Consider the following 18,319-nt stretch of genomic DNA (forward strand, 5'->3'; position numbering starts at 1 on the left):
CAGTTGAACTGCACATGCCTTGAGCATTCTGGGGCGCACACTGTCCGGGCCAGCTGCTTTCCTGGGGTGAAGTCTCCTCAGCTGTCTCCTGACCTGGTCTGCAGTAAAGGTTGGTGGACTGGAGGAGCAGATTTGTCTGCCAGTGTTGACAGTGGTGATGATGATGAAGAAGATGGTGGGGGTGATGGTGGTGGTGATGAAGATGGTGGAGGTGAGGGTGATGAAGATGATGATGGAGGAGAGGGTGTTGGTGGTGATGAAGATGGTGGAGCTGGAGTTGAAGGTGATGGAGATGGTGATGATGGTGATGGTGGAGATGATGGTGATGATGCAGGAGGGTAGGAGGAGGGGGCAGCAGGAGCAGGACAGTCAAACCTGTTGTAAAAGTTGTTAAACTGCTTTGCTCTGTCCACACCCCCATCTACTTCATTGTTGTTCTTGCACCCAGTGATGGTACCCCCAGAGAGCCCTGGGGGTACACTCAGCTCCTCTCTTTTGTTAGAAGGAGAACATTTCCATCATCAGACTCTGCCACTCCAACAACTGTGATGATTCTTCTTTCATGTTTCTCTTCAGTTTCCTGTAGTATATTCATTTAAAAAGGTTTGAACATTAGAAATGGCGGGTATGTACTGGACACACATACAGTAAAAGGCACATTTTTCAGTCCACAGTTATATCTTCCCTAATCCACATGTAGCCGGCTTGTGTGTGTGTCTGTCTCTGATTCCGCCCCAGTTGAATTAGCCATGCCCCTCGAGTGTTGATACCCTCTGCGTTGTGACTTCCAAGGAATGGAAAGACTGGACACACTCTGCCATATATTGGGTTTTTATTGCCTCTCCTGTGCATGAGAGCAGCAAAACACAGCATGAAGTGAATTCTCTGTCTTTCTCACAAAAACAGATGCAGCTCTCCTCAGTGATATTTAGCGTGAAATGAGCATTACATATGCAATACTGTGTGTTCTGTTTTTCTGTATCCAGTGTACAATTACATATAATAAAATAGGGTTTATAAAAATACTTCAGTACAAATTGTACAATACTGTGTTATAAAAATAAACATTTCTTATCACAAATATATTTTTAGCTATGAAATAAAATATTACACATTATATTGTACTATGCACATATAGAAATGATTCCAAATATGACACATTTTTCTATTTCTGAACATTAATTTCATACAACAAAACAATTCTCAATAAAAATAAACAGCTGCTGCAATTAAACAATAGAGTGGTTCACTTAAACAGTAAACTGTGGCAGTACCTGTGCATGAGAGCAGCAAAACACAGCATGGAGTGAATTCTCTGTCTTTCTCTCACACGCACAGGCCTGGATTCGGGAGGATTCCTGATGGGCCGGCTCGAGTTTGGGCCGGTTGGACGGAAAAAAACAATTTACCCGTCACTTCTAATCTTATTCTTGCATTCATTTCCATTCAACTACGTATGCATTCTCTATTCATTTGACAGCCTTACTTCACAGTAGATTAGATGGGTTCAACCATCTGAGGGAATTCTCCCTTCTCAAATGTTTGAGTTGGTTGCGCCCACTTTTCTGAAGCGATAAAATTAAATACAGCAACAAAATAGCACGAAGTGTCAGTCGACTGTGCATGGGCGTGGTAGTGGGGGGAAAAGTGGACCTGACCACCCAGGGCCCAAGTAGAGAGAGGGGCCCATGAAAATTTTTGCTCACGTTCCTGGCATGGATAGGGGCCCACTGTCACTGAGAGTGTACAGGGCCCCGAATTTGCTGCTACGCCCCTGCGACTGTGATGGAGGGTAAAAAGAGGCCCGGTGGAGCCGAAAAGGCCAGATTAAAAAAAAGAAAGAAGATGGAAGAAGAAGCTGCCAAATGTGTAAAATTAGCAAGCTTGTTTTCCAGAGGATATACTCCAGCTGCAGCCAGTAAACAGAGATATGGAAATAATTGAGTTTGCAGCTATTAGGCAACGTTTGCAATGTCGATTTAGCGTAGTTTATTTTGTAGAGCCCAAAACACATCATTAACCTCTTAACACATCCTGAATTTTTATAACTAATATCTTGCAGTGTTTATGAATATTTATTGACACCCAATAAGCATTTTAAAGCCTAGAATCTCTGCTTTTCAGTATCTAGCCTATTTAGCTGTATGTCCTCTCAGGAAATAAACATTTAGGGCGAAATATGCCTTGTTTATTAGAATTAAGATTCATATACTGTCTATAAGCTACTGCTTTGAGGATTCACTATTTTGTTTTGATCTTTAGGAATTCGTTAGATTATATTCCTTTTAGCATTTTCGGCTTAGTTTAGTTGGTTATTTTCCTATTTTATATAAATTTTTCTGTTTTTATTGAATGGTATTGGCTTATTAGCGTCTAGCTTGTTAGCATACAGAACGTCTCCCTGGTCTTTTAAATGAATGTTGATTTATTCATTTAATAGCTGTATCTAAGCCAGACAGACACTGTGTGATTTTTTAATCAGGTGCTGAGAGCTCATCCAAATGTTTGAATGGTTTGTCCTGTACGAAAATGCACCTGATTTATATGCTGACACTGTAGTCTGACTGGCAGGCTGAGAGACTGAACCTCACGCAGCCCCAAAGCATTAGAATTAGCGCCAGATCCCCGCAAGCCGTGCACCCGTTAATCCCCCTGCAGAGCTTCAAACGCGCGGATGAGCACGTCGCTTTCCTAGGGTCGGGTTCCAGGAAATAGTCTGTGATGTCATCTGTTTTTTAATACTATTTTCATTTTATACAAAGCTATGGCATGATAATTACCATATAGCAATGTAACCAAGACTTATTGTTAAGGAAACTTCTCCTTAACTGAAACTAATTAAAACGGTAAATAAAAGAAAAACTAAAACGAACTGAAATTACAGATTGAACACCCTCATTTTGTGTTTGTTAATTTATCAATAATTGATTTATATAAATGTGGTATATCATGATATATATCATTATTGTGATTTTTTTCCCCATATCGCCCAGCACTACTTCTAAGTAATATTAATTCATAAAACTACAATTTTTTACCTTTTAAATCTTTATCTGATTTAAATTTGAATGAAACATGTATAAGTGAAGGGTGTTCGGTTAACTTACCAACATATACTTGTACTTATATACAATAAAAAGGCATTTTAAGATCTAGCTGCTGTTTTATTTTTTCAAATTCCTGCTACATTGATCACGTGACCAACGATGTCCGAAACCTTTTCCTTTACACCACTTTATAAAAGATTTGTTTACTAAATTAATATAGCTGACACGGTGGCGAATCACAGCATCGGGTTAAAGCCCAACTTCATCTGCAGAGCCAGAGAGCAGCAGAAGCTCACACCAGCAGATTCAGAGCAGCAGCTCCAAGACCTGCTGCAGTTTTACAGAAGCTAATGTCACCCACAGTTTCATCATCTCTATATCTATGTTGTACATGCTGGAGAGAGAGTGAACTCTCGACCTGACCTTGGGTTTTACAGATTGAGTTGGTCGGTGAAGAGGCAGAGAGCACAAGACAAGATTAACTAACATTCTCTCTCACAAGAAAACCCGGGTTTTTGTTGATTATTTTAGTATAATAACTTATTTTATTATTTCATACAATATACAGTATCAGTGGAGACTTATTTCATGCATCTACATACCATCACAGCTCCAGAAATGACATTTTAGTTAACTCAATCATAGAAAATGTGTTTGAATCTTTAAAATAAAATATGAAAAGAAACGCATATGGATGGATGTCGGACAATGCAGCGTCTACTCATGTCTGAAATGTCCACATTCTCACTTGGGAAGAAGTGCAGACAAGTTTGTATCCAAATTAAAAGAACTAAATATGTCCTGGCTTGGTGAAGGTATTCGCTGTCGTGTTTAGCTGTGTTGTCTTTAGGTACCGGTTAAAATTGTTGGTAACAATAGCTAGCTGGGTTAAAAAAGCACTGGGAATATTGGCTAGCTAGATAACATTAGATACTTGGTTAAAAAAGCACTGGGAACATTGGCTAGCTAGATAACATTAGATACTTGGTTAAAAAAGCACTGGGAACATTAGCTAGCTAGATAACATTAGATACACGGGTTAAAAAAGCACTGGGAACATTAGCTAGCTAGATAACATTAGATACCTGTTTAGGACCCTTAAAAATATCCTGTGTATTTGTATTATTTTCTTAGTTTTTCATCTTAAGTGTAAACGAACTCCATTTCCCATGTGTCTTTTCTATTTCGCGGGTTTTTCCTGCTGGTTTCCTGTTCAGCTCAGCCAATCATACGAGTGAAAAGCTCGACAGACATTTTTCTATCCAATCCGCGCTGAGTAGGGGCGGGGCTAAGAGGGGGAGTGTGAGTGTCTGTGGGTGTGTGTTGGAGGAGAAGGAGAGAGAAAGTGAGGAGAGAAGTTGTGTTTAGACTCTCCGGAGCGCTTTTATTTACTTGTTATCCGCTCTATAACACAGTTACAGTGCTATTGTACTGTATAGTGCTCTAAACCGCAGCGTTCAGTTCAGTTTTACTGCGGAACCTCTGAAGAGGCAGTTCAGCCGGACTGTGGAGTAAAGGCGCTTCTCCGCGGACTGAGAGCTGCTGCTGCTGAGTTTCCTCGCGCCTGTCTGCAGCAGCTCGGCCGGACCTCGCGTGTGAGTTGAACGCGGAGGGTGTTCTGATCTTCCCGGCGCTCGTGCACTGCGTCGTCTCCCGCTGTGAGTGCTGGGGACTGCTGCGTTCTGACCGGGAGCACCGGGAACCGGGAGTCTGTTGTCATGGCTACTGAGGACGCCATGTCCGCGAGCTCTGTGTGAACCGTGAGTAACGAATCAACTGACTCGGTTGACTCATTCGATTCACTTTCGCTTTCGCTGACTGAGTGGAGTTATAAGTGCACCAACGTACCGGCCCAACAAAAAGCGCTTGAACTGTTTATCTGGGTGTTTTACCTCTTATTGGAGGTGTGTTTTCTCAGTTGAGTGTTTCATACTAATTGTTTAAACCAAGAATTGTTTTATTTGGGTATTTTGTTTTACTTTAGTTTTATTAACCAGAGTTTCACCAAATATATAAATAAAAAGGTAAATAAAATGAGATTAACTACTTAAATAAATGCATTAAACATTGAAAGGGGTAAAATTTACCCCAAACATAATAGGCGGATTAAGTGACTCAATCAACCAGGGGAGTTTGTTTTATTCCTACACAGAACCTGATATAATCTGGCCCAAATAGTCTCAACATCAGTAACTTCTTCCTTTAATGTGTACAAAAATTCTGTCTAAATTGGCTACTATTTTGTAGTAAAATGAGAATGCTTGCTGGACTCATTTGAACAAGATTTTACCATCATATTAACAAATAAACTCAAACAAATGTTTTGTATTTTATAATTATTAGTTTAAAAATTTTATTTGCATATGAATTTTCAAACGCTTTTACAAGTGTGAAGTACCCTTCTATACAGAAATCAGGATGGTCCATTGTGATGTCCGAGAGTGATTTTACAGGGAGTAGGTGTGAATGACCTCAATTTATGGAAAGCTTTTAGAATACATAAATAGTAAGACTTTAGACAAGGTGAGCAACAAACAAGATCTGCTGCAGTAAGATCTCCTTTTCAAGAACCTGCAGGACATCAATAGGGTAAATGCAAAAAAATGTAACCACAATATTTTAAATTAAATTTAGATTAAAAAAAAAGTGTCTACTGGAATCAATGTTACAATTGGTACTCTAACAACAGCACTGATCTTTCCATAGTAATTAGTAAGTGTTATTTGTTGGGGTAGTTTGAAGTGACTCTAACAACGAAATACATTTTTCTGATAAACTGGTGCACATTTCTATCTCTAGTGTCACTCTAACTGTAGCCATCTTACCTAAATTCAAATGTAAATGCAAACAAGTTGGGGCATCACTTGAAGTTTACCATCAACAGTGAGGACCAAGTCCATCTGGTACAACTTTAGCATTTACAGGGTTAAAAGGGTTGTATCAATTTGGTGTAAATTTCTGAACAGTGTTAACTTGCATGGTAAATTTTGTCTGTAAAAAAATGTTTGATTATTCATGGTGATCATAAGAAAGTGAAGCATTGATTATTTAATGGAGTAAGTGCTTCTCTTTGGGGTGGTCAAAATGGTACTATTGATCAATGAAGTGAAAGCTCATCTTATTCAGTTCATTTTCAGTCATTAAAAATTATTATTATATTTTATTAAATATGAACTACATGGAACAAAAGGAACAAAAAATTCTGCGCAGGTCTTCTAGGAGGCTGCCACGAGAAAATCTGGACACTGTATTATGTACAGTAACAGTAACACTACAGCATTAATAATCAGCATCTTACATGCAGATAACTGATAGTGATTATTTAACAGCTCATGAGTGCTCGTTTCCCTCTGCTCTGCTCCTAAACTGCAGCTTAAGTGGTTAAAGTTAAATTTACCTAAAATAATACAAATATATCTCCTCTCCTAATAAACTTTTATCTCAAAGTCAACTGTTTTATTATTATTATTTTTTAAGAGTGGCCCTAAAACGCTGTGGTACATGCGCAAACATACTTAAACATTCTGATTGGGGATGTAATCGGGTACAGGTGTTTACAAGGCTGTTATTCTTCTTCGTATCGGATTATTTCTAGGATTATCCACCTCATCCAATTGGATAGAAATATTCGAAATGGCCTCAATCGGACTATTCTATTCTATTATTCTATTCAGTCCTTATAAAGGCACTAAACAGGTGTCAGACTGATTATTATGAGTGACAAAAGGTGGCCTCCTTCTAGTGGCTGGAGGACCACCAGCACCCCCTTACACTATGGACTTCGACTGGGATAAAAGTACAGAAGCTTTTATGGTAAATGAAGATGTCCCAGTAGTTTTATAAGTATAGTTTAACTGATTTAGGCAGCTCTCTTCAGTTAATTGACCTGCTTTTATTTTAATATTTAATGGCATTTTTCTTTGTTTTTTCCAGAAATTAAAATATTCTCCTGAAATTCATCACCAACAACCAGGATATTTAACTAAGAGCAATGTGAAACTGCTGAAAGAGGTGAAGCAAAAGCCGTGCAGAAGAATCTCCAGAACACACAGAAACAGTTTGCTACATTTAACAGACAATTGAAGCCAAGTCCCGACATGGAGAAACATCAGCACTCTGTCAAGAGTTTTACTAAACAGAGTGATCTCAAAAAACACCAGCGCATTCACACAGGAGAGAAACTGTATCACTGCTCAGACTGTGGGAAGAGTTTTACTCAACAGAGTCATCTCAAACTGCACCAGCGCATTCACACAGGAGAGAAACCGTATCACTGCTCAGACTGTGGGAAGAGTTTTAATCATCAGAGTAATCTCAAAAATCACCAGCGCATTCACACAGGAGAGAAACCGTATCACTGCTCAGACTGTGGGAAGAGTTTTAATCATCAGAGTAATCTCAAACTGCACCAGCGCATTCACACAGGAGAGAAACCGTATCACTGCTCAGACTGTGGAAAGAGATTTACTACACAGAGTCATCTCAAAATTCACCAGCACATTCACACAGGAGAGAAACCATATTGCTGCTCAGACTGTGGAAAGAGTTTTAATCAACAGAATCATTTCAAAAATCACCAGCGCATTCACACAGGAGAGAAACTGTATCACTGCTCAGACTGTGGGAAGAGTTTTACTACACAGAGTAATCTCAAAAATCACCAGCGCATTCACACAGGAGAGAAACCGTATTACTGCTCAGACTGTGGGAAGAGTTTTACTGAACAGAGTAGTTTCAAAAAACACCAGCGCATTCACACAGGAGAGAAACCGAATTACTGCTCAGACTGTGGGAAGAGTTTTACTCTACAGAGCACTCTCCAAATACACCAGCGCATTCACACAGGAGAGAAACCGTATTACTGCTCAGACTGTGGGAAGAGTTTTACTCAACAGAGTACTCTTCAAATACACCAGTGCATTCACACAGGAGAGAAACCGTATCACTGCTCAGACTGTTGGAAGAGTTTTACTCAACAGAGTAATCTTCGAAAACACCAGCGCATTCACACAGGAGAGAAACCGTTTTATTGCTCAGATTGTGGGAAGAGTTTTACTCAACAGAGTAAACTCAAAAAACACCAGCGCATTCACACAGGAGAGAAACCGTTTTATTGCTCAGATTGTGGGAAGAGTTTTACTCAACAGAGTAAACTCAAAAAACACCAGCGCATTCACACAGGAGAGAAAACTCCATCTTAGTTCAGTTTGAAGGCAATTAAAAGTGCAAATCGTAAGTCTTTTCCACTACCACTAGGCCCATCTGCATGAAAGAAGAAGTGAAAACACCAGCTGAGGAACTCCAGAGTGTGTTCCCAAAAGTGAGACCCAGAGCCACAGAGAGAGACGACACTGTTCCGGATACTGCCGTGTGGACTGGAGGAGCATCCAGACCCGCAGAGAGGCCAACAAAATCCTTTCCAGAGGTTAAATAAAACGCTCCAGCCGTAGTTCCCATACTGAAATCAACCCCCTCCAGACTTGTGTAGCGCAGTAAGGTTGCAGGCTCGTTCATTCCCTCTGATGGTGTTCTCATTTGTCTATGGTTCGTTCTGATTAAAATCTGTAACCATAGAGGGATATAGATGGATATTTGGTTGTTGTATTACTCAAGGTTTATGCTCTCTTATCTTTTCCTTATTGAATATTATATGTTGCTTAAGGTTTTTTGATCTCCAAAATTTACTAAGAGTATCCAAATCATGTAGTTTCTTAATTGTTTTTATCCACTACAAACTATTATCTTTATATTGTTTCACCTCTATATTTACTCATCTGTGTGTTTTATTAAACTACTTTTATATTGCAGATCTGCAATCTCATTGTGTTTTCTCAACATATGTTGGACATGAAACCTATAGGCCTGAGATTGTCTCATGTTATTATTTGTTAAATACTCAAAGGCGCCCAACAGAGAAAGCCAGTGTAAAATGGATTTGTGTTGAAGTGTAACAATAGTCAATTTAAGATTGAAATTCGGAAAAATATGTTTTTTTTGTTATTGGTTCAGGCTTAAAAGGGTTAAATATACAATTACTTCCAAAGGTAGAGTAACATGGGTTTAACTTGTATTCATATGTTTATAAAGTTCTTTATTGTGAGTGCTTGTGGGTTGGGTTGTTTTGTTTTTTTGAAGAGCAGTCCTTCACCAACTACACTTAATTACCAAATTCTACATTTGAGTTATTGACCATTGTTACTGGTAGCTAGTGTAGGTAAATGTCCAAACAAAGTATTTCCTGTTTTACCGTGCATTATTATTGGTAGCTAGGCTAGTTAAATATCCAAACACAGCATTTGCTATTTTACTGACCAAATGTAAAAAATGTAAAACTCCCTAGTTCTAAAATAGATAAATACAGTAATAAATAAAGTATTATAAATGCATAGTGATGGTTTAAAAGAGTACTAAACATGTTCAAAATAGTCATTGTGTTTGTGTAAATAGTTTGAAAAGAAAAGAAAATCAGTACAGATTATATATTTCATTTTTTCTTGTGTTTTTGCAAGAAGGTCACTTTAAAGTGATTAAAGGATATACTGAGGGAGAAGTGTACAGGTGAGGGTGGAGTACCAGATTGGAAGGGGCCCGCCCACTGGACGAGAGAGAACAGCGGAGATGCGGGAGTAGCAGCGCGGGAGAGGCGAGGAGGAAAAAGTTCCTCACAGGCTGAACTAAATTCACTAATAATCAGTATTAATTAAACTAACCGGTAATTTTAAGGACACTGAAGTCCATACTGAGAGTGTGCTGGTGGATAAAGCTGGGATAATCTCTCTATAAGTAAAGTTCTGTTAGCACTGTTAGCTTAGCCAGCTCGGCTAGCTGTGTTTAGCCTCGTGTATTAGCTGCTCTGCGCTAGCCGTGAACTCTCCGCTGCAGCGCCGCTCCGACAGACTGTTCCCCGGACTGACTCGCGCTCTCTCCGCCTCCACTGAACACCAGGACCGCTAACACTGCTAACCAGAGAGCGCTCTGAGTCCCCGCGTGGATCAGAGTTCCTCTGAGGGAAAACGCTCCGTGCTGCAGGACCCCGCGCTCTGCTCCCGCTCATATTCACTGAATCTGAGGTAAATCTGAAACTCTTATTTCTGCTCGTTAGAGTAAAGCGGACATTAAGCTCCGAACCAGACCTGCACCGTTTAGTTCTGTTCATTTCATCTATAATTCTGTTCTTTATGAGTGTATTCTTTAGAGTGGGCCCACATATTTAAAGGGGACATGAAACATTTGTTTGTACAAGTTTTCTAAGGGATTAAATATAATGGGATTTTTTATATAAAATGTTTACACACTAAATTATAATATATTTATGTTTGTTACGTTTGAGCTAGGGCGCCGCCATGTTGCCCGTGCAGCACTGGTGACGTCACGAGGTTGGTTGGTTTCAGAGCCTAGTTACAGAGCTAGCGTAAAAGAGCTTGTTGTTTGTGGAGATTATGGATGAAGATGAAGCTGAACTAGGCTAACATGGAGCATTTACTCAGAGATCTTTCCTGTATAAACCTGAGCAGGACTTTTGAGATGCTTTTCTGAGAGAGAGACGTTTTTGGAGTGTCTATTCTCTCTCTACGTGGAGCCGTGCAGAACCCTGCAGCGCGACCACAGCAGGTACTGCCATCCAGTTAACCAGCTAGTTTATATACATTTAGCTATTTAACATGTGAAGTCCAGAGTTCATTAAGACTGAATAAAACGTACATGATTTAAGTGGATATTGAAACACCCAGGCGCTGTTTGGTTGATAAACCGTTCAGTTTAGAAGTTAGAAAGCTTACTGGGTACTTAGCTTCATCTAGTTAGCGTTAGCTAGTTAACTAGCGTTGGCTCTTTGTAACAGTAATTGTAAAATATAAATAAATATAAATAATCTCAGGTGTGTTTGTGCTTCTAACAATGATATAAAACATTATGTTCTAAAGAACAGATTCCTCTATTAAATCTCTGCAGGCCCTATTTACCATAATAAGAACAGAAACATTCACCAAGACTCACTGATTTGTACACTGTAGAGAAAAGAATATATGAATTATAAGAAACAGTGAAGGTGTGAGTAATGTTTTAAAAAAACAACTAAATTTAAGTTTAAGAACTGTGTAAATAAACGTTAAATCTGTTAGCTAGTAAACGCTAACAATTAAATAAACTGAGGTAAAATTTGAGGATAATTTACTCTTACTGAGGCAAATTAGCTTAAAACAGATAGTAATTTGTAGAATTGTTAGAATGGTGGCAATTAGTTCCTCCAAACCGTTTAAAAACCTTTCTAGGTCACAGAAAACAGAAAATAAATGCTCTTTCTCCTCAGAAACTTTGGGTACATTCAGTAGCTAGCTTAGCCAACACTAGGAAGCTAGCTAATTCAGCTTTTTCCTAACTTACCAAAAATCAGCCTTTAATTATACTAATTAAATCTGAATTAGTTTAATCTCATAAATTTACCCATAAATTATTCGTGCTTTTCTCAGTTTATTAAACAGTATAAGAGAAAGAGAGCTAATTCACTGCTAACTCTGTTAGCTGCTAACAGGCTAATGTTGACAGGAATCTGACAGGAGAGAATCTACTGCTGAATCAAAGCCTCATAAAGAGCAGGGGCCTCATTTATAAAGAGTGCGTACGCATAAAAAGAGGGCAGAAATGTGCGTAAGCAACATCTCACGCAAGAATTGTGATTTATAAAGAAATACTTGGTGTGAAAACGAGCGTACATTTAAGCAAGGTTTGAGGCATGCGTATGCCTTCAAAAGTGTGCGGAGAGCGGGAATTAGTGGCATCATGTGGTAAAGTAGGGAATTGTTAGTAAATGCGCAAGCTTTTCTTCCTTCCACATATTAGTTACCACATAAATCAAAATTAACAAAGGAAGATTAAGCATTACTTTACTTATTTTTAACTTTATTACATATTTTTTTCTGCATGTATAGTTAAAATTATTTCTGTATCTTATTCTGTATTATATGTATATGTAGTGTTAATTTTCCACTAACTTGTATATTTCACTTTGTAGTTTATATCAGTTTTATTTGTATTATCTGTTTTATCTCACAGTTGTAAAATCTAAAGGTGTAATATATATATATAATATATATATTAGCCGGGGCTACATGAGGAATATGCGAGAGTGGCGTATCCCATACTGAGATACCGAATGAATGCTTGAAAGAGAATACAAATTACATTTGTTAAGAAACAGTAAATATTAATATTAAAGGTATTTTTCAGCTGATCAGACAAAATGACATTTAATCCAAAAACCTGATTATGATTAAGAGAATGAAGTGTCATGTGAGTGATCTTGTTTGGGCTGACTCAAGTGTCTGAAACTAGTGAGTTGTTTCTGGATATTGGACCTGAACTGTGTATGTGGGTGAGTGTGCAAAGGACAGTTAGGCTGACACCTCAAAACTGAATGTCCAGTATGTAGCATGTAATGCAGAAGTCAGCGCCTAAGCAGCAGAGATGAGGCCGGAGGACACATAGAAAACAGTAGTAATCAATAAATGATTTAACTTAATCAGTTAGAAACAGTTGCTGAGGAACCGTTTAACTGACCTTTGCACAGTATGTATTGGTGGGATTTTGGGGATATAAGGTCTTGCAAATGTAAGGATCATTGAACTTCTTCTACTGAAACTCTGTCTGAGTGGAAGGGGTTCCCAGAGCTCTGTTGTAATAAATTGCTGATTTGCTGAAGATCTAAGTATCCTGTCTCTCTATCAACTCTACTTCGGGCTTCCATCAAAAGAATCAAGGGGAACGCACTGGAGCAGTTGAGGGTAGTGCTGTTTTTCCCAACACATTTAAGAAAAAAAATAGGCAAGAAATAAAAAATAAATAAATACCGGCCGTAAAACACTGTTAAACTGCTTTGTTTGTACATTTAGCTAGGCTAACTACCAATAATAATGGTCAGTAAAACAGCAAACACTGTTGTTTGGACATTTAGTTAGGCTAGCTACCAATAATAAAAGTCAGTAAAACGGCAAATGCTACATTTATACATTTAGTTAGGCTAGCTACCAATAATAATGTTCAGTAAATCAGCAAACTGCATATTTGAACATTTAGCTAGCTAGCAAACAATAATAATAGTCATTAAAACAGCAAATGCTACATTTGTACATTTAGCTAGGCTAGCTAACAATAACAATAGACAGTAAAACAGGAAATGCTTTGTTTATACATTTGGTCAGTAAAATAGCAAATCCTGTATCGTGGCACGAGATCTCACGAGATTAAGACGTGACGATATTTCTCGTCAAGCTTAAACCTCTCACAGTTTAGTGTGGACTTTTTAAGATACAACACTGGCAACTGGCAACACAGTAGCAGCGAGTTTGGTGGTTGAGCAGTGAGCAGAAGAGGAAAATTCGGGGAATTTGCATAGAACAGAGGTCACGGGCGGACCGTGGTCCGGGTCCGGACCCAAACCTATTGAGAAGGATTTAATTGTATACACGCTTTGCGGCGCAGTAAATCACAGACCAATCACGTGTGAGGTAATATCACCAACCACTCTCTTCAGTCAATCAGGTCTGTGCAGACGTGGAAAAAATAAATAAATAAACACACCGCTCCTCACGCGGGATCGAACCCGTGTTGTCAGGGTCGCGGTCCCGCTGCTCCGGCTGTTGAATTGGGACATGGCCGTGAAAAACGCCTTTATAAGGAGATAGTGAGCCTCGGCAAGAATGGGCGGAAAAACGAGAACGGAATGGCGGGCGCGGTGGCGGGAGGGCGCTCTTAAAATGACAAGCAGACATTCAAGTGGGCTGATGTGGGTGAAATCTGTGGACTGACCATTGGGGGCGCTATTAATGATATACCTGTTTGTTAAATAAAAAAAAACAAACGAATTAAAAAAAAATAACAGAATAAAGAAGCTAGCAGTTATCTAACAGCCCGTGGCTCTATCAAAAATCTTTAATAAATTTTTCTGTTTTGGAAAATTAAGTTTCTAAATAAAGAGCATTTTTGAGACGGACAGTCCGATTTTTTTTTCATTATAGTTCAACCTCACGGGCCAGATGTTTCTTGCTTGCGGGCCTCATCTGGCCCGCGGGCCGCCTATTGCCAACCTATGCTCTATAGTAACAGATTTTTAATTGGACTGAACCATAGACAAACAAGAACACCAGCAGAGGGAGTGAATGAGCCTGTAACCTTACTGCGCAACAGTAACTAACCTAAAAACAGTCTGTCTCACAAAGAATGTCCTGGAATATTCAAACTTAAAAGACATAAAAACATAACATGGAATTCTATACACATCATCCCTGGATAAGAATAGTTTTGCTGAACCTGTAAAATCCATTGTTAAATACAGTTCATATTTGTTTCTGGTGGAATTTATGATTTGCGCTTTTAATTGCCATGGGACAAATTTGGGAAATTTTTCTCTCCTGTGTGAATGCGCTGATGTTTTTTGAGATGACTCTGTTTAGTAAAACTCTTCCCACAGTCTGAGCAGTGATACGGTTTCTCTCCTGTGTGAATGCGCTGGTGACTTTTGAGATTACACTGTTGATTAAAACTCTTCCCACAGTCTGAGCAGTGATGCGGTTTCTCTCCTGTGTGAATGCGCTGATGCCGTTTGACAGTCTCCAGTTGATTAAAACTCTTCCCACAGTCTGAGCAGTAATAAGGTTTCTCTCCTGTGTGAATGCGCTGATGTATTTTGAGAGTACTCTGTTGATTAAAACTCTTCCCACAGTCTGAGCAGTGATACGGTTTCTCTCCTGTGTGAATGCGCTGATGCAGTTTGAGATGACTCTGTTTAGTAAAACTCTTCCCACAGTCCGAGCAGTGATGCGGTTTCTCTCCTGTGTGAATGCGCTGGTTTTGTTGGAGATAACTCTGTTGATTAAAACTCTTCCCACAGTCTGAGCAGTGATGCGGTTTCTCTCCTGTGTGAATGCGCTGGTGTATTTTGAGAGCACTCTGTTCAGTAAAACTCTTCCCACAGTCTGAGCAGTGATACGGTTTCTCTCCTGTGTGAATGCGCTGATGCATTTTGAGATTACTCTGTTGAGTAAAACTGTTCCCACAGTCTGAGCAGTAATACGGTTTCTCTCCTGTGTGAATGCGCTGGTGATTTTTGAGATTACTCTGTATAGTAAAACTCTTCCCACAGTCTGAGCAGTGATACGGTTTCTCTCCTGTGTGAATGCGCTGGTGTATTTTAAGTTTACTCTGTGTAATAAAACTCTTCCTACAGTCTGAGCAGTGATACGGTTTCTCTCCTGTGTGAATGCGCTGATGTTGTTTGAGATCACTCTGGGTAGTAAAAATCTTCCCACAGTCTGAGCAGTGATATGGTTTCTCTCCTGTGTGAATGCACTGGTGTTTTTTGAGATCACTCTGTTGAGTAAAACTCTTGACAGAGTGCTGATGTTTCTCCATGTCGGGACTTGGCTTCATTTGTCTTTTAAATGTAGCAAACAATTTTTGCGTGTTCTGGAGATTCTTCTGGATGGCTTTTGCTTCACCTCTTTCAGCAGTTTACCTTTGCTCTTAGTTAAATATCCTGGTTGTTGGTGATGAATTTCAGGAAAATATTTTAATTTCTGGAAAACACAAAGAAAAATGCCATTGAATATTAAAATAAAAGCAGGTCAATTAACTAAAGAGATTCTAAGTGAGTGATGTTTACCCTTTAATATGAAGCTTTGAGGTTCGAATCACATTGCCGATGCTTGATTCGTTCTACATTGATCACGACAGATGATGTCCAAAGCTTTTTCCTTTAAACCAATTTATAAAAGTTTCCACACATTAACCAAATACATTAATCCAAATCAATGCTTCACAAACCTGATAACAGTTCATTATTTTCCACCACACTGGCTTCAGGCTAACAGTGATACGCGCTCCTGAGTTCAAGATGTGTTTTTTGGAAATGTTGATCCGATAAACCGACCGGGGCAGAAATAATTAATTATTAGGCAAAATATGCTTCAATACCCGCTAAAAATGCACAGAAGAGTGACTAGAACTGATATAAGAGCTCATTTTGCCAGTAACTTTTCTCAAAAATCCTTATATTTGCTTAAAACAGCACTTTTTCACGGAGCTGCATTCAAGTTCCTCTGGAGCTACGGGGGGTGCGGAGGGATAATTAATAAAAAAAACATGCAGTTGCCTTGTTGGTGCAGGGAATTGTAGTTCAAAATAAAATCACAGCAAAATAATGACCTTTTTACTGTTACAACACATCAACCAACCTCCAACAGGAGTGTAAAACATAAGAGTCTCTTTTGTTTACTAAAGGTTAACACAATTATAACAATTTGTAAGAATTCATATTATTTGATGTAGTTCTTTTTCAATTATTTTTGTAGTCTTTTTAACCTCTTACATAAATGTTTGTGTATTTTTGTCAAGTTGCTCAAAGTGTGATTCTTCTTCTTCTTATTATTATCAAATTCATGTTTTTGTTATTATTATTATTATTATTATTATTATTATTATTATTATTATTATCATCATTATTAAAGTATCAGCAAAAGAGCAGCTGGAGACTGTATTCCACAGTAATGGTTTAACTGGGATTTCTTAAAAACAGCGGGGCTAAAGATGTTGTAATTTGCTAATATTTGTGTTTGTTATTACAGTGAAATAGCAAGTTTTCTGTTAAATCAGTAAGCTAATAAATGTTACTTGTGAAATTCCTCTTCTTGCCTGAACTTTTCCTCACTATAATCACTAAATCTTTCATTCTTACATTTAATATTTTACAAGTGGACTTTTATTTTGACGGGAGAGTCACATGACTTACCAGCAACTTACCAGGAACCGGATTAAGTAAAGGAAAATTAACTAAACTAAACTAAACTAAACTAGTGTAACTAAGAAATGTGTAGAGACTGATCACACAATTTCCACAGAACTGATTTATCTCAGGTGTGTGTTAGTGATGTGGGGGAGGGGGGGGGGGGGCAGGAGTGTGAGGTTCCGTTATCCTGTGTATGATCTGTAAAGCCCCCCCATCCCCAGCTCCACGACCCCCTACTCAAACCCCCCTCCTGTGTCTGTGGGTCAGAGTCAGACTGCTGAGCAGAGCTAGGAGAAGATCCAGTGCTGGTGGTGTAAATGCTGCACATGCTGAAGGTGCTGAAGGTGGTGTTGGTGTGGGTGTAGGAGTGAATGTAGAACAGCGTGTTGAAAAAAGAGAGAGAGAGAGAGAGAGAGAGAGAGAGAGAGAAACTTCTCCATACCTTCTGTAGTTCAGCTGATCCCGCTCTTCCTCCTCTCCAGCTACAGACCCCGGAAGCTCAGCCTCATCCGGGTTATGTAGAGCCCCGCCCCCTCCCCCGCTATATCACATTATACCCATCACCGCTAGAGGGAGCCCGCGAGGGAGTCCTCAATGCATGGAGCTGAATGGAGCTAAACAGCTAAAACTCTCATTTAAAACACTGTAGAACTACTTCTCTGGAGTTTTCCTTTAATTTTACAAAGTAGAACAAAGTATTTCACTAAAATAGGAAAGAAAACATACCTCCATATTTCCATTTTCTAAAACTAATGTTTTGTATTAAGTAGATTTACTAGCATTACTGCTACTGATGCTGGAGTTACACCCAGAGCTCATTTAAATGGATTAAAACTGCAGTTTATAAGCTTTAATAATTATCTCTGCGGTGATGCAACTTGTCTCATTTCTTTTATTGTTGAGATTGTGTAAATATGAATGAGAGTTTGTTTAAATGTTTTCTTCTTGTTGGTACTTACATAGATGAAAATAGTAATCTACTAAAATAAATAGGAAAACATATTTAACTGGAACTTACTTGGGTTGTGGGGGCTGCTACTAAATGGTTGTTAGAATTGGGTTAACTGCACTTACATTAAACTCTAAAATTAAAGCAGCAATTGCAGTTCTGGACAGTATGCAGATCTCATTAGTCTTGATAATGAAAAGGTAGGACATTTTTCATGTTCTTTCTGTTTACAACTCACTCTGAGGAATTCTGAGCACTTCAGAGCACTGACTGGTGTGTCACGGGACCGTGTAGGGTACTACAATCAAAAGTGTTGCAGTACTGAATACTACATACTGGGCGGTGTGTAGTATGCAGTACATACTAGTGCAGTATGCAGTATAGTAGTATGCCATTTCGAATACAGCCTAGGACTGAGATAAAGTGAGCTATGGCTAGCTGCTCACTTTCTCTTATTATGGCTAGACACTGAAAGCGGGTTTTACCTCTTTGAAAACTTGAATGATCTTAATTTGTACATCCGAGTATCAATTAAAGACATTTAAG

The 18,319-nt window shown here is 38.9% G+C and overlaps 3 protein-coding genes across 11 annotated transcripts in view; 2 read left to right on the plus strand and 1 right to left on the minus strand.

Annotated features, from left to right (window-relative positions):
- LOC125801101 (NACHT, LRR and PYD domains-containing protein 12-like) overlaps positions 1–18,319 on the plus strand; it is a 431,224-nt gene that overhangs the window by 367,729 nt on the left and 45,176 nt on the right. The window lies entirely within an intron of this gene.
- Positions 4,712–9,147, plus strand: LOC125801295 (zinc finger protein 484-like). Its single transcript, XM_049477782.1, has 2 exons — positions 4,712–4,807; positions 6,981–9,147. Exon 2 carries the CDS (start codon positions 7,145–7,147, stop codon positions 8,246–8,248), a length of 1,104 nt encoding a protein of 367 aa, XP_049333739.1. The 5' UTR covers positions 4,712–4,807; positions 6,981–7,144; the 3' UTR covers positions 8,249–9,147.
- LOC125801307 (zinc finger protein 585A-like) overlaps positions 13,768–18,319 on the minus strand; it is a 188,292-nt gene continuing 183,740 nt past the window's right edge. The window contains exon 2 of one of the 2 annotated variants that reach the window (XM_049477820.1): positions 13,768–15,616. In XM_049477820.1, coding sequence (XP_049333777.1) covers positions 14,415–15,470 — 1,056 coding nt within the window. In that variant the 5' untranslated portion in view covers positions 15,471–15,616 and the 3' untranslated portion in view covers positions 13,768–14,414. The remainder of the gene's footprint in view (positions 15,617–18,319) is intronic. The other variant, XM_049477821.1, reaches the window with a different exon arrangement.

Source organism: Astyanax mexicanus, chromosome 4, assembly GCF_023375975.1.
Source record: "Astyanax mexicanus isolate ESR-SI-001 chromosome 4, AstMex3_surface, whole genome shotgun sequence".
Taxonomy (NCBI): domain Eukaryota; kingdom Metazoa; phylum Chordata; class Actinopteri; order Characiformes; family Acestrorhamphidae; genus Astyanax; species Astyanax mexicanus.